This window comes from Pimephales promelas, chromosome 18 (genome assembly GCF_988280905.1).
Source record: "Pimephales promelas chromosome 18, fPimPro1.hap1.1, whole genome shotgun sequence".
Taxonomy (NCBI): domain Eukaryota; kingdom Metazoa; phylum Chordata; class Actinopteri; order Cypriniformes; family Leuciscidae; genus Pimephales; species Pimephales promelas.
Window position 1 is genome coordinate 10,110,069 of NC_142786.1, and position 13,212 is coordinate 10,123,280.

At 34.8% G+C, this 13,212-nt stretch overlaps 2 protein-coding genes across 6 annotated transcripts in view; both read left to right on the forward strand.

The window, feature by feature from the left end:
- Positions 1 to 988: 988 nt before the first annotated feature.
- On the forward strand, positions 989 to 11,982 carry satb1a (SATB homeobox 1a). The gene is made up of 11 exons (XM_039678295.2): positions 989 to 1,325; positions 1,874 to 2,069; positions 2,161 to 2,337; positions 3,247 to 3,373; positions 3,714 to 3,837; positions 4,250 to 4,361; positions 4,802 to 5,178; positions 8,049 to 8,237; positions 8,399 to 8,554; positions 9,694 to 9,891; positions 10,079 to 11,982. The coding sequence occupies exons 2-11, from the start codon at positions 1,904 to 1,906 to the stop codon at positions 10,640 to 10,642; spliced, it is 2,190 nt and encodes a 729-aa protein (XP_039534229.2). The 5' UTR covers positions 989 to 1,325; positions 1,874 to 1,903; the 3' UTR covers positions 10,643 to 11,982.
- A 1,011-nt stretch (positions 11,983 to 12,993) lies between these two features.
- Positions 12,994 to 13,212, forward strand: part of tbc1d5 (TBC1 domain family, member 5) — a 36,721-nt gene continuing 36,502 nt past the window's right edge. For 3 of the 5 annotated variants that reach the window (XM_039678631.2, XM_039678634.2, XM_039678635.2), the window contains exon 1: positions 12,994 to 13,143. The gene's annotated coding sequence lies outside the window, so the exon portion shown is untranslated. The remainder of the gene's footprint in view (positions 13,144 to 13,212) is intronic. The other 2 variants (XM_039678632.2, XM_089123228.1) reach the window with 1 other exon arrangement.

Here is a 13,212-nt window from a genome sequence, read left to right on the forward strand (position 1 = left end):
TGCATAAAACTTCCTTCATATTCATAACATATGTCATGTCATGATTATGAAGGTGTCATGTTAGTCTTATGTACACCCCTTCAAGTAAAGTGTTATCTCTTATGCCCACCAAGGCTGCATTTATTTCATAAAAAACAGAAATAATACTATTATTAGTATTAAATATTATTACAGCTGTTTTTCATTGCAGAACTGAATTTTTAGCATCATTACTCAAGTCACATGATCCTTCAGAAATCATTCTACCTCGCTGATTTGGTGTTCAAGAAAAATTTCTTAATATTATCAATGTTGAAAACAGTTGTGCTGCTTAATATTTTGATATGCCTATTTTTTCAGTATTCTTAAGGTTCAAAAAGTCCAAAAGAACTTCATTTTTATATATATTAATAATATATAATAGCTAATACAATATAATAATATATTAATACATTAATTATACATAATGTAAATATGTAAATATATTAATACATAAATATATTAATTTTTTTTTATTTTTAATATCTAAATATATATAATTTTATTTTACAGTGTCTTTACACGTTACATGTACAAAACGAAAAAAAAAAAAAAAATCAAGTATGGTTTCATGCAATTTCTGCACCAGACCCTAACCTTATCACTATGTAGTTAATATTACTCAGACTTAAATGTATTGGAATCTAAAGTCAAAACATAAATTCAATTTCCAATTCTTCTATAAAAGTTACATTCATCTCTTACATTCAATTCCCAGCTCCGAATAGAATATCACGTGCTGTCATCTGCATTTTTGACAGCACTCTTGACTTCTTTATGATGTAAGCCAACGGAAATGTATGACTAGATAAATTTGTAGATCACATCTCTGAAAATAAGAGTTTTGATCAGACCAAACTCTATAAATAATAAAACTTAGGATATAAAATATTAAATGTTAACTTGGCTTGCCACACTTAAATAGTCATGTATTCTGTGAGAAGGCACTTCCGCTAGAAGCTGATTGGTCCGTACTTGGTGACATCATATTGGTAATGCTTTGTGGGGCCGCCTAGAGATTTAATTACGGATCTGTGTTTGTACATTATATTATACGAGCAGTTTTTCCTCGTTGTAACCCTCTTTTTTTATTTCAATGTGTGTGATTTTCCCGTTTTACCAAGAACAAAAACCTTCCTTCATAAAATAAATCCGTTCAAGAATCTCATCTCTTGTCCCCGGACCAGCGCGTTGATTCTGGAGCCAGTGTTTTTGTTAGTGAGCGATCCTCGGGACGCGCGCTCGATCTGTCGGCATGTTCGGATACCCGTCTGGAGGATTGTAAACCTCAGGAAAACAGTACTGCAGTAAGTAAAATAAGTGACTTAAATAATATGGCAGAGGAAGAAAAAAGACGAGACCATAATGTGTCACAGGTTGGGCATGTAATGCTGCACCTGTAGCAGCGCTTCACGGCTAACGTTAAACAAAAACATCCAAAACCAGCCTGAGATGGTTTGCTGGTCGTAGTTGGTTTAATATCGAGCTGGGCACGCTGATGGTCTCCCAGCCTGACCTACCAAAAAAGTACCCAATTCTTGTCTAGAAGAACCAGTAAACAGACCACCCTCAGGGTCTCCGAGTCAGGTCCGGGTGGTTTAATAGGCACATATCCTTGCTTAAAATGGTTTTGTTCCGCAGTGTATGTATTATCTATAGAAAGAGACACGCGCACACACACACACAACACTAATGAATAAATTAAGCTCATTTCAAGTTGAATATGTAAGTCTGAAGGATGGGGATGGAGTGGACTGGGACAAAAAAAATTTATAATGTATGTAATATAAATGTATTCTTAAAGATACAGTAGCTTCAAAGCATATCTCTCTCCTCATTATTGTTTTCTATATAGTTGCGAGAGCTGAGTTTAAAAAAAAAAAAGATGGACCATTTGGCTACCACTAGTAATACCCAGGGGCCGGTCCTGTGTGAAACCTCTTATCCTCCCTGTAAAATGTCCCGTATGGAGAATCCAAGAGATCTACCTGTACCCGGAGTCACATCTGTGAGCCTGGCCTCCAAACAAACAACATCATCTCACAGGAAAGGTATCCATTCACAGACATACACACAGATACAGGGCAATGTCTGCTCATAAGATGTCTGTGTGGTCATAATTCTTCCTTTCTGTACACACAGGCAGTCTGCTTCCCGTGTTCTGTATGGTGGAGCAGAGTGATGTCCCACCCTCAGAGAGGAAGAGGACGGAGCATGCAGAATTTGTGCTGTTAAAGAAAGACCTGCTGTTCAGCCAGATTACCGAAGCTGCACTGCAAGAGCTGGGATACACACACACCGCAGCGGCTCTGGCTACAGGTACACACACACACACAGATGAATAATTTACGCTCAATTCAAGTTGAATATGTAAGGCTGAAGAAAAGGGATGGAGTGGAGTGGGACTAAAAAAATACCTGCGTCATATAATATTCCATTATGTGCATTACACATTAACTACCATTCAAAGACTTTTGTACGTTTTGGAAAGAAGTCTCTTATGCCACCAATGCACATTGAATTCCAAACAAATTAAAAACAGTAATATTGTGAATTATTTTTACATTTTTTTTAAATTCTATTTTAATATATTTTAAAAATATAATTTAGCCCTTTGGTGGCAAAGCTGAATTTTAATATGCTGATTTGGTTTTCAAAAAATTTCAAAATTTTCAAAAAACATTTCTTAATATTAACATTTATCAATGTTGAAAACAGTTGTGCTGCTATTTTTGTGAAAACCGTGGTACATTTTCCCACGATTCTGTGACGAATAAAAAAAGTTAAAAAGACCCCAGCCTTTTGTAAAAAAAAAAAAAAAAAAACTGTAACAAGACACAAGTCTTAACTATCTCTTTTCATCAATTTAATGCATCCTTACTGATTAAAAATGTTAAATATATATATATATATATATATATATATATATATATATATATATATATATATATATATATATATATATATATATGACTGACCCCAAAACCTCTGAACAGCAGCTTACTTGTAATAGAATTTAGACATTAAAAAGGATGTACAATCAAATTACACAATAAAAAATACACATCAATATTGCAAAAATATTTAGATGGTCAAATCTCTTAACATAACATATATGGTATGTTGTTAACACAACAACAACTCCAAAATCCAGAACTAGGGGGTCAGTAACTATATTAGGATCACATAAGTAGTCATATATTGTAATAACATTAATGTCTGCTTTAGGTCAGGTTCAAGTTGGCCATTGGAACCCTGTGGCTCTGTCCACTGTGACAGACACCTCTGAAGCAACAGTAGGAGACATGCTACAAGACCTTTACCATGTCATCACCTTAAGAATAAAACTACACAGGTACAACGTTCACACACAGTTACTTTGAGTGTCACGTTTCTCTCTGGGCTTTAGCAAACAGGCCTATCAGAATGATGAACTACTTTACAGAATTAAAGCTGCTCTAATTTATGATGACTCATTTTTCACGTGTATTTTAGTATTAAAACTAATTTCAAAATTATTAAAAGTTATTATAGTTATTAAAGTTTTGAGGATAAACACATAATAATATAGCTATTTGTGAAATAATAATTATTTGTGATTAATGTCCCACAGTGTAATTAATTATTGCAGTACACTGTTTTTTTTTTCTCACTGACTCACGCACACGCTCTTTCTCTCTCTCTCTCTCTTTTAGTGTTTCTAAATTAGAGGACTTACCTGCTGAGCAGTGGACTCATTCTACTGTCAGAAATGCACTGAAGGAGCTGCTGAAAGAGATGAATCAGAGCACACTGGCTAAAGAGTGTCCATTATCTCAGGTACACGTTCACAACAAAAGTGGTGCGCAATTAGACACTGTAAATATTTAGCTGTACACCATCCATATAACATGCATACTAACTTGAACACAGTTAATTGCATGTAGCTATAGAATAAGACAGGGTTAATTGCTTCATATCTCATGGTTAAAGAGCAGAACTATGATCAAAGAAGCACATTGAAGAATACACCCTACCATTAAGATCCATCCCTAGTTTGAGAACCAGCTATTAAATCTATTTAGCAAGGAGAAAAAAACCTTCAGCACATCCTTTCTGGACACATTTAGTCAGTTCCAAGGCACACTTCAAGGACTAATCCTGTATATGCAATTACTAAATTTCTGTTCCTGTCATTTTTGGTTCATGCATATGAGTACATATTGACTTGTCTTGTTTTTTTGTTTGAAAGAGCATGATTTCATCAGTGGTAAACGGCACTTACTACGCCAGTATTTCTGCTGCGAGATGTCAGGAATTCGGCCAGTGGTACAAACACTACAAGAGGGCAAAATCTATGATGGGTGAGTAGCAACTTTCTGTATGTTTTCTAAACATAGCTCATAAATTCACATTCTAACAGCTAGTAGTTTTCTAACAAGTTTATATTATATATTTATATCTAATTTATAGTAAGGTTTAATTCGTTAACATTAGCTTATGCAGTAGGTATTACAAAATGTTGTTCATAAACTCACAACCGTTCAAAGGTTTGGGGTCAGTGTGATTATTATTATTATTATTATTTGAAAGAAATAATAATATCAGTAGTAATAATAAAAGAATCAGTGATAAAAAGTCTCTTTTTATCACTGATGCTGCATTTATCTGAGTTGCAGTAATTTTGTGAATTATATATGGGAATTATAATACCTACATATATGATTTGGCAGACTGAATTTTAAATAGGCCCCAGTGATTTAAAATGACTATTGAGTCACTAAAGATTTTTACTTCTACTCAGGTGATGTGAACAGGCACTGCAACCAACCCTCATCTTCCAGCCAGCCCACTCTGTACCAGCAACCAATCGAAGGCAGTGGGGCGGAGTCACGCGGTGTTGTTCAGATGCAGGCTGGAATGCCTGGTCTGGTGATGGCTCAGCTCCTCTCACAGCAGCATGCCATGTCTCAATTTCTTACTCACCCTCACACACACGGGCCTCATCCTGCGCCGCTACAGACTCCTCCAAAATGCAATGTGTCCCCACCTACTGTGACCCAATGTCCCTCACCTGTCACCGACGTGTCACCTGAAATTTATCATTGGGTGCGTGAGGAGTTGAAGAGAGCAGGGGTTTCCCAAGCAGTGTTTGCACGAGTGGCCATTAACAGGACTCAGGTAAAAAAAAATCATATGCATTCAAGTTATATCCATTTATATTAGTCCTTACATTCCGTAAATTCTTATAAATATTTATTACATTTAAATATGTATGAAATGTACACCATACCATGAATGCAATGGAAATTGCTTTGGATAAAAGTGTCAGTCAAATGCGTAAATGTGCTGTGTTGTAAGGTTGTAAAGTTTCATTTACACCAAGAACGATGACTACAAAGATAACTATGACAATAACTATATTAGCGTTCACACCAATGCACAATATCATTCTGTTTATTATAAGCATGCTCTCAGTGATGGACAGTAACTAAGCATTTTTTTTTTTTACTTTGTTACTGTACTTAAGTATCTGTACTTTATTTGAGTTTATATATGTGTGTGTGTGTGTATTTCTACTGCACTACATTCTAAAGCTACATTTCATAAAAACGTTGTTCCTCATTATTTTGAGCTGAAGAAATCGTCACCCCTAAGATGCAAGAATAGTGTCTGATTTGTGAACAAGCTTATTGTTTTCAAATAATCTGTTGAATTGGTTGACAAATCACACTGAATAGATGTTCAATCGCGAATAGCTGTTCACGAAACGAGCCAAGAACCAGGATATTGCCAGCATGATGGTGCAGAAAGTAGGTTACTGACGCTGAATTTTAGTACTGAATAATAATTATTGTAAAAGAAATTACATAAATTATTTGTGAAGTACATCCGGTGTAAAAGGGCCAGCTTTTGAAGCCAACTGACTGACTGGTCTGTATGGGGTAGGTGTTGTTTTCCCTAAAAAAGCCTATTAAAGGGTTGGTTCACCCAAAAATCAAAATTCTGTCAGTATTTACTCACCCTCATGTTGTTCCAACCCCGTAAGACCTTCGTTCATCTTCGGAATACAAATTAAGATATTTTTGATGAAATCTGAGAGCTGGATCACTCCTCCATACTAGTCCATAGGCTTCTTGAGGAATTGAAACTTGCCGGCCTCAAAGTTATTAAAGACATCATTAAAATTAGAGCCAGACCGATATATTATCGGCCGATATTAGGCATTTTCCATAATATCGGTATCGGCAGTTATAATGGCCGATAAATGAATATTTGTAAAAAAAAAAAAAAAAAAAATGAAATAAAAATGGACGAAACACGCTTCAATCATCTCTCTTTGGCCTGTTATATTGAAAATGTATGTTATCTATTGCTAAATTAAGGCTCATCATAGACTAGCTAACCACAAAGCTAGCTAATGCTACTATCATCAGTGGAAGACCGCTAACGTTAACATTAATGAGCTTGGAAACCACAATGAACTTTTTCTGCCTAAATAAAGTAATGATTACTGTATTTATAACTAGCATATATCTAGTTACAGTCCCTGCATTGTAAAATGTAAGTTATACTTGCGTGGAGTGAACATTTAGACATAGAGAAAAAGTATCAAACGTATCTTGTGCAGAAAAGTTCGCTTTTCTTTTACACGTGACGTGTGTGAAATCCAACAATATTTAATAAAAAAAAAATATCGGCCGATATATCGGATTTTAAAACCCAAAAATACTTGTATCGGTATCGGCCTTCAAAATCCTTTATCTGTCTAGTTAAAATAGTCCAAGTGACTTCAGTGGCTCAATCTTAACTTTATCAAGTGACGAGAATACTTTTTGTGTGCAAAAACAAACAAAAATAACAACTTTATTTCAACTATTCACTTCCTTCTCTATGGGCCTCTAGTCAGTTAACGTAGTGTGATAGCGTAAAGATACGTCAAACGTAGGCTCACTATTGGCCGACGCTGGTCATGTGTGTGATGCGTGTGACGTACAACAACAGAAGCTTACGCTATTAAACTAGTAACCTGACTCAAGGCAGAGAGAGAAGTAAATGAATAGTTGAAATAAAGTCGTTATTTTGTTGTTTCTTGCACACAAAAAGTGTTCTCGTCTTTTGATAAACTTAAGATTGAGCCACTGTAGTCACTTGAACTATTTTAACAATGTCTTTAATAACTTTTCGAGGCCAGCAAGTTTCAATTCCTCAAGAAGCCTATGGACTAGAATTCAGGAGTGATCCAGCTCTCAGATTTCATCAAAAATATCTTAATTCGTGTTCCGAAGATGAACGAAAGTCTTACGGGGTTTGGAACAACATGAGGGTGAGTAAATACTGACAGAATTTTCATTTTTGGGTGAACTAACCCTTCAATTAATGCATCTTCCTTGCAGTCGTAGCAGTTACAAATGATATAAAACTAGTATATTTGTATGTCACATTTACACAAACTTTGTTTTTCCTTATTTTTAAAATACTATTATTTCACTTGTTTGCACACTTCAATTATCAGTAAGTTAAATTGATATTTTATTATATTGAAGTTTAATGTTTTTATAGTGTTGGTGATAAAATAAAAAGTTAGCTTATTTGCAGATAAATATTATATACCATATTATTTAGTCTGCTTAATCCTTTTAATTACCGGTAGTGTTGACTAATGAGTCTGACTAGTGCTGGCTAAATGATAAACATGGTTTATCAATCAGTACGTTTTACTTTTACTTTTAAGTACATTAAACAATCAAGTACTTTTGTAGTTTTACTCAAGTCAAATTAAAAAGGAGCACTTTTAGGTATTGTCCTTGGTGTAAATGGGCCTTAACTCTTATTTCCCCCTTGGTTTCTAACATATATACACATAATAAAGTGTATGTCCATGTAAAAAAAACAAACCTTGCTATGTGTACTGTGTTAGACTAACTGTCACAGCACTTGAATATTGTTACCCTATTTTTGGTTTGATTGTTTTTGTTGTCTTCATATGTGAGTCGTTTTGGATAAAAGCATCTGCTAAATAATTATATGTAAATTGTATTTTGCAATAGGGCCTGCTGTCGGAGATCTTGCGCAAGGAAGAAGACCCACGGTGCGCGTCTCAGTCTCTTTTAGTTAACCTTAGAGCCATGCAGGCCTTCCTGCAACTGCCACTGAGCCAGAGGGACTCCATCTATCTGGAGGAAAGAGAGCGTAACCTCAACACCACCTACAACACCAGCTCACCTCTGCCCATTCAGGTTCACTGTCATTTAAATGGAATTATGGACCAAAAATGTAAATTAGCATGTGCTATAATCTCAATAGACAGTGCAGATAAATCTTATGCAAATTAATTATTATTAATAATAATAATAATAAGTGCCACTTCTCAGTCTATAAAACAAATCTCTCATTACAGGCAAAACTTTCACCTGTTTCCAAGGAGATTGTAGTGAAAGTGGAATGCGATGATTCTGGAATCAACTACGGCATCTATGATGAAATACAGCAGGAAATGAGACGAGCCAAAGTGTCACAGGCATTGTTTGCAAAAGTCTCTGCAGCCAAGAGTCAGGTACATGTGTGTGCATGTGTACTAAATGAATCTAATATACTAATAAACAGGAGACAAGATAGTACATTTATACATTTTGACAGATGCTTTTATCCAAAGCGACTTGCATTGCATTCAAGGTAGATATGTTTGAAATATATTTAAATGTATAATAAATATTTATATGAAAGCAAGGACTTGTATTTATACTGTAGTGGCCAAAAGTGATGTTTTGTGATGTTATTTGTTTTTGATGACCTTAAAAGTTTGAATATTTTAGATTTTTAAAAATATTTTACATATGAGGGAAGATCAAAACACTTGGTCAAGGTATTTATATGACAAAATTATTTTGCGAAAATGGCAAAGCTACAAGTTTTATTTTCCTTTGCAAAAAATGCATAGAAAAATAAAAAGCTCAAGGGAAAAAGCATAAATTGACAACAACAGAAGTTATTAATAATTAATTGGTTCCCGCTTGTGTTTGCAGGTGTTCATAATTTCTTTGTATGATGGCCTTGCAAAATTTGGCATGCTTCATTGCTTTACACACACACACACACACACACACACACACACACACACAAAAACAGTTGACTCCAAGAACAACTATACAATTTGCTTACAGAATCTTTAATACAATTTTTATAATATTTGAATAGAGGGTGAATATGTATTTTTTTTCTAGGCCAGACATCACTTTTGGCCACTATTATATACCTTGAATGTAATAAAAAAAATTAGTCCCTCCCAAGTTAAGAAAGAAAATGTACAGTCGGGTCATTTTACATTTCCCCCTATTGCAAATTAAATTATCAGCATAAAAATTTGTGAGATAACTTGGAAAATCTCACGTTTTGAACAAAGGCATTCATATGGTTAACGTCACAAATTTGCTTATTTGTCTACTGACCTAGAAATACTGCAGAACTTAAAATATTTCTTGAAAATTAAATATTTATCTCCTACATATAAATATTTATTATATATTTAAATATTTATGCCACAGAAAGCACATTTTACATCAAAATATTTCCTCATTTTAAATCGCTAAAAATCCTAAAACATTACATTAATCACCAGGATTAAATTAGACTTTGAATCAGATTTTCAACATTGTCGGAGATGTTTGAACCCCACTGTTTTTGTTTCTGTGTTAGGGTTGGCTGTGTGAGCTCCTGCGCTGGAAGGAGGAGCCTTCTCCTCAGAATCGTACACTCTGGGAAAATCTGTCTTTGATACGCCAGTTTCTAAACCTCAACCAATCAGAGCGAGATGTTATTTATGACCAAGAGAGCAATACTGGGCAGACATTCTACTCAGAAAAACACACAAGACCACTGACTGAACAACTGAAAGTAAGAGCTCACACACAAACAATTACAGTACATTATGAATATCCAACTGCTGACCGTACATTTATAGTTTAATTTCATCTATATAAGCCATAATATATCAAATTAGCCACATTTTGTAAAAAAAATGTTGGTTTGTGAAGTGTTCGCTCTCATAATTATTTACCTTATCTATATTTATTTTATAAAGGTGATACCACAGCATGTGGTGACGCTAAAGCAGCACAAACAACTACATGCAATTCCACCTCAGCACCATCAACCGTTCCTCCAGCACCATCTTATCACTGGAGGTCCTAGAGACTCTCACATGGGCCCAAATCTAGGCAGCAGGTCTTTACCACCAGAGGCCCATGCAATCTTGCAGAGTTTCATTCAGGAAGTGGGACTACATCCAGATCAAGAGGCCATTCATACACTATCTGCTCAACTGGGTGTAGCCAAAGAGGCTGTTCTCAGCTTTTTTAATGGTCACAACTGGCTCAGACAGGAAGAACAGGACAACAGCAGAGAAAGAGTGATTGGGGAAAGTGAAGATGATTACATGGAGGCAGAGGATGAATGCAGGGAAGCAATGGAAAAAGATGAGAAGACAACTGCTAACATGATGACAGGGAAACAAGACATTGATGCGGTGGAACAGAATGCATCTACACAAACTCGTTTTATCATTACTATTAAAGAAGAGGAGGAGCTTCCATGTAAGGAGGAGCATGATGATAGCCCCGCCTACTGCCAATTCATAAACTCCTAAAAATACATACACTACAGTTCAAAAGTTTGGGGTCATTTTGTTTGAATAAAATTAATACTTTTATTCAGCAAGAACACATTAAATAGCTCAAAAGTGACACTAAAGAAATGTATAATGCGGCAAAATGGGGGGAAAAATCTGTTTTCAGCATTGATAATTAGACATTTTTTCTTGAGCACCAAATGAGCATGTTATAATGATTTCTGAAGACTGGAGTATTGAAGCTGAAAATTCAGCTTTGCCATTAAAGGAATAAATTACATTTAAAATATATTTAAAAAAAACACTTATTTTAAATTGTAATAATATTTCACAAAATACCTACTGACCCTAAACCTTTGAACGGTGGTGTAATAAATCCCATTTAAACAAACAAACAGCAATGAATACCAGGTAATATAAAACTTTTAATGTAGCATATTTACAGTTGTGCCTTTATGCACAAGGTGTTTTGCTAAAACCTCAATCTTTGGATGGACCATAGATTTGGAATTTTGAGGATTTCACAATGGACGTGCCAAGGACAGAAGAAATGAAATATCACTGTTCTTATTTAAATAAATGTTCTTTGAATATTAGGGGTGTAAAAACCAGCGCAGTCTCACCCCAAAAAGTCATATAACTGACGTTTTGGGACGTCTTTTGACCATACGTCAATATTCACCTTTTTAGGGCCCCCTTAAACGTCGGTAGATGAGGTTATGGGATCCTAACTCTACCCCAGACCTAAACCTAACCCTAAACCTAACCCGTCACCTAACTGACGTTAAAGGTAAAGCGTCAGTTGTATGACGGCCCGGGATCACCATCTAGCGACGTTTAAGGGGGCCCTAAAAAGGCGAATATTGACGTATGGTCAAAAGACGTCCCAAAAAGTCAGTTATATGACTTTTTGGGATGAGAATGTGTTGTAAAAACTAACTCTGATGCGATGTTGAGTGATAATAATATTCAAGTCAAATTGAGACACCATTTTCATAATGTATCACTTAATTAAGGTAAGAATTGCAAATGAATTGTTTTTAGAAAAATATTTACACCCCTAAATGAATAAGATTTGCAATTTTATAGTATCATTATTTATTGGCTTGTTTGCTCAAATCCTCAGCTGTATGTTTGCAGGCAGGCAACGTGAATCAGTGTTAATGGTGGCATATTTAGCCAGGCAGTGTTGTCTTTTACAAGATAGTTGCCAGAGGCCCTGAAACCATGATGTATTATATGTTTAGAAGCAAACAGCACATTACTGTATTATTGTCAACAAAACACAATAGAAACAGCACTTTTAATTACAGTGAATAATTCTCTCTCTATTACAATAAATCTGTAGTGTTATTGTTCATGTTTGAAGCCATTTTATTCAAGATCCAGAATGAAAATGGGCTTTATATGGATGTTTACTGTGATGGTGTTCTCGATTATAACTTCCTTTTTACACTAATTAGCATCAGAACTGACAATGCTGTTGCCTTCAGCATTTTCTTACCATCTTAAATTGAGTTTTTCTTTTTAATTATTCAGACACTTTCACCACCTGCTGCTTCCATTTTCTCATTCCTCACACATATCACTCTATATGGGGTCAAAACTATCTGCAACTAAAGAAATGTGTCAAATATTCATTATTAATACTGGCATTCACCGGGAATAAATTGAGAATACATTACAGGATATACTGAATTTAAACTCCATCGATTGAACTGTCACCACAATCAAAACAATATGAGAGTATTGGCTTTTTTATTTTTCATTTCACACTTGTATTAAATTCAAGACACACTTTATTTAGCTATATACTAACATGATCCACTTAAAATAAAGGAAAATATTTAAAAAATCCCACTAACTTTGATTTCATATCTGTCAGTGTTGACAAAGAGTAGAGTTTAACCTTATGTTTAAAAATTAGAGGAATATTCTAAAGAATTTTTTTTTTTTTAAAAATCTCCCTTCTGTCACTATATTATAGTATATATATATATATATATATATATATATATATATATATATATATATATATATAGATGTATCTTCTTTTGTCCTTAAGTTTTAAGTTATATTAAGGATTGAGTTATGGTCTGACGAGTCACGGAGGACAGGTGTGTTATGTGAAAATCAAATGAGATGGTTAATTTGTGTTACGAAATTTTTTTTAGCAAAGATTAATCAAATTAATTTAGGCAGGTAAAATAGGACTCGAAAAACACGTGTTTTTATGGTGGCTTTTTGGTGATATAAAGAAAAATTTCAACATAATGCACCACAAGCTCTTGTATTAGACGAGTTATTTCTGACTTTCCATAAAAAAAACCCGATAAATTATCGCGCACATTTCTAACCAGTGACATCTGAAGTCGCTCACAGGCTTGAGACTTCCCGTCTGGTCACGTGCTTGATCAGCTGTTCTGCGGCACATCCGCCTAGACTCGCGCTAGAGTGTTTACATGCAGACTGCACTGGGCAGAATGGGCAGACCCGCGTGAAGCGTTGCAGGTAAATAGGTGAGCTTAATTCCCTTTACTGCATTGAAACTCTCGTTAACGACAGTCGGAGTGTTTGTCAAAGCTAAA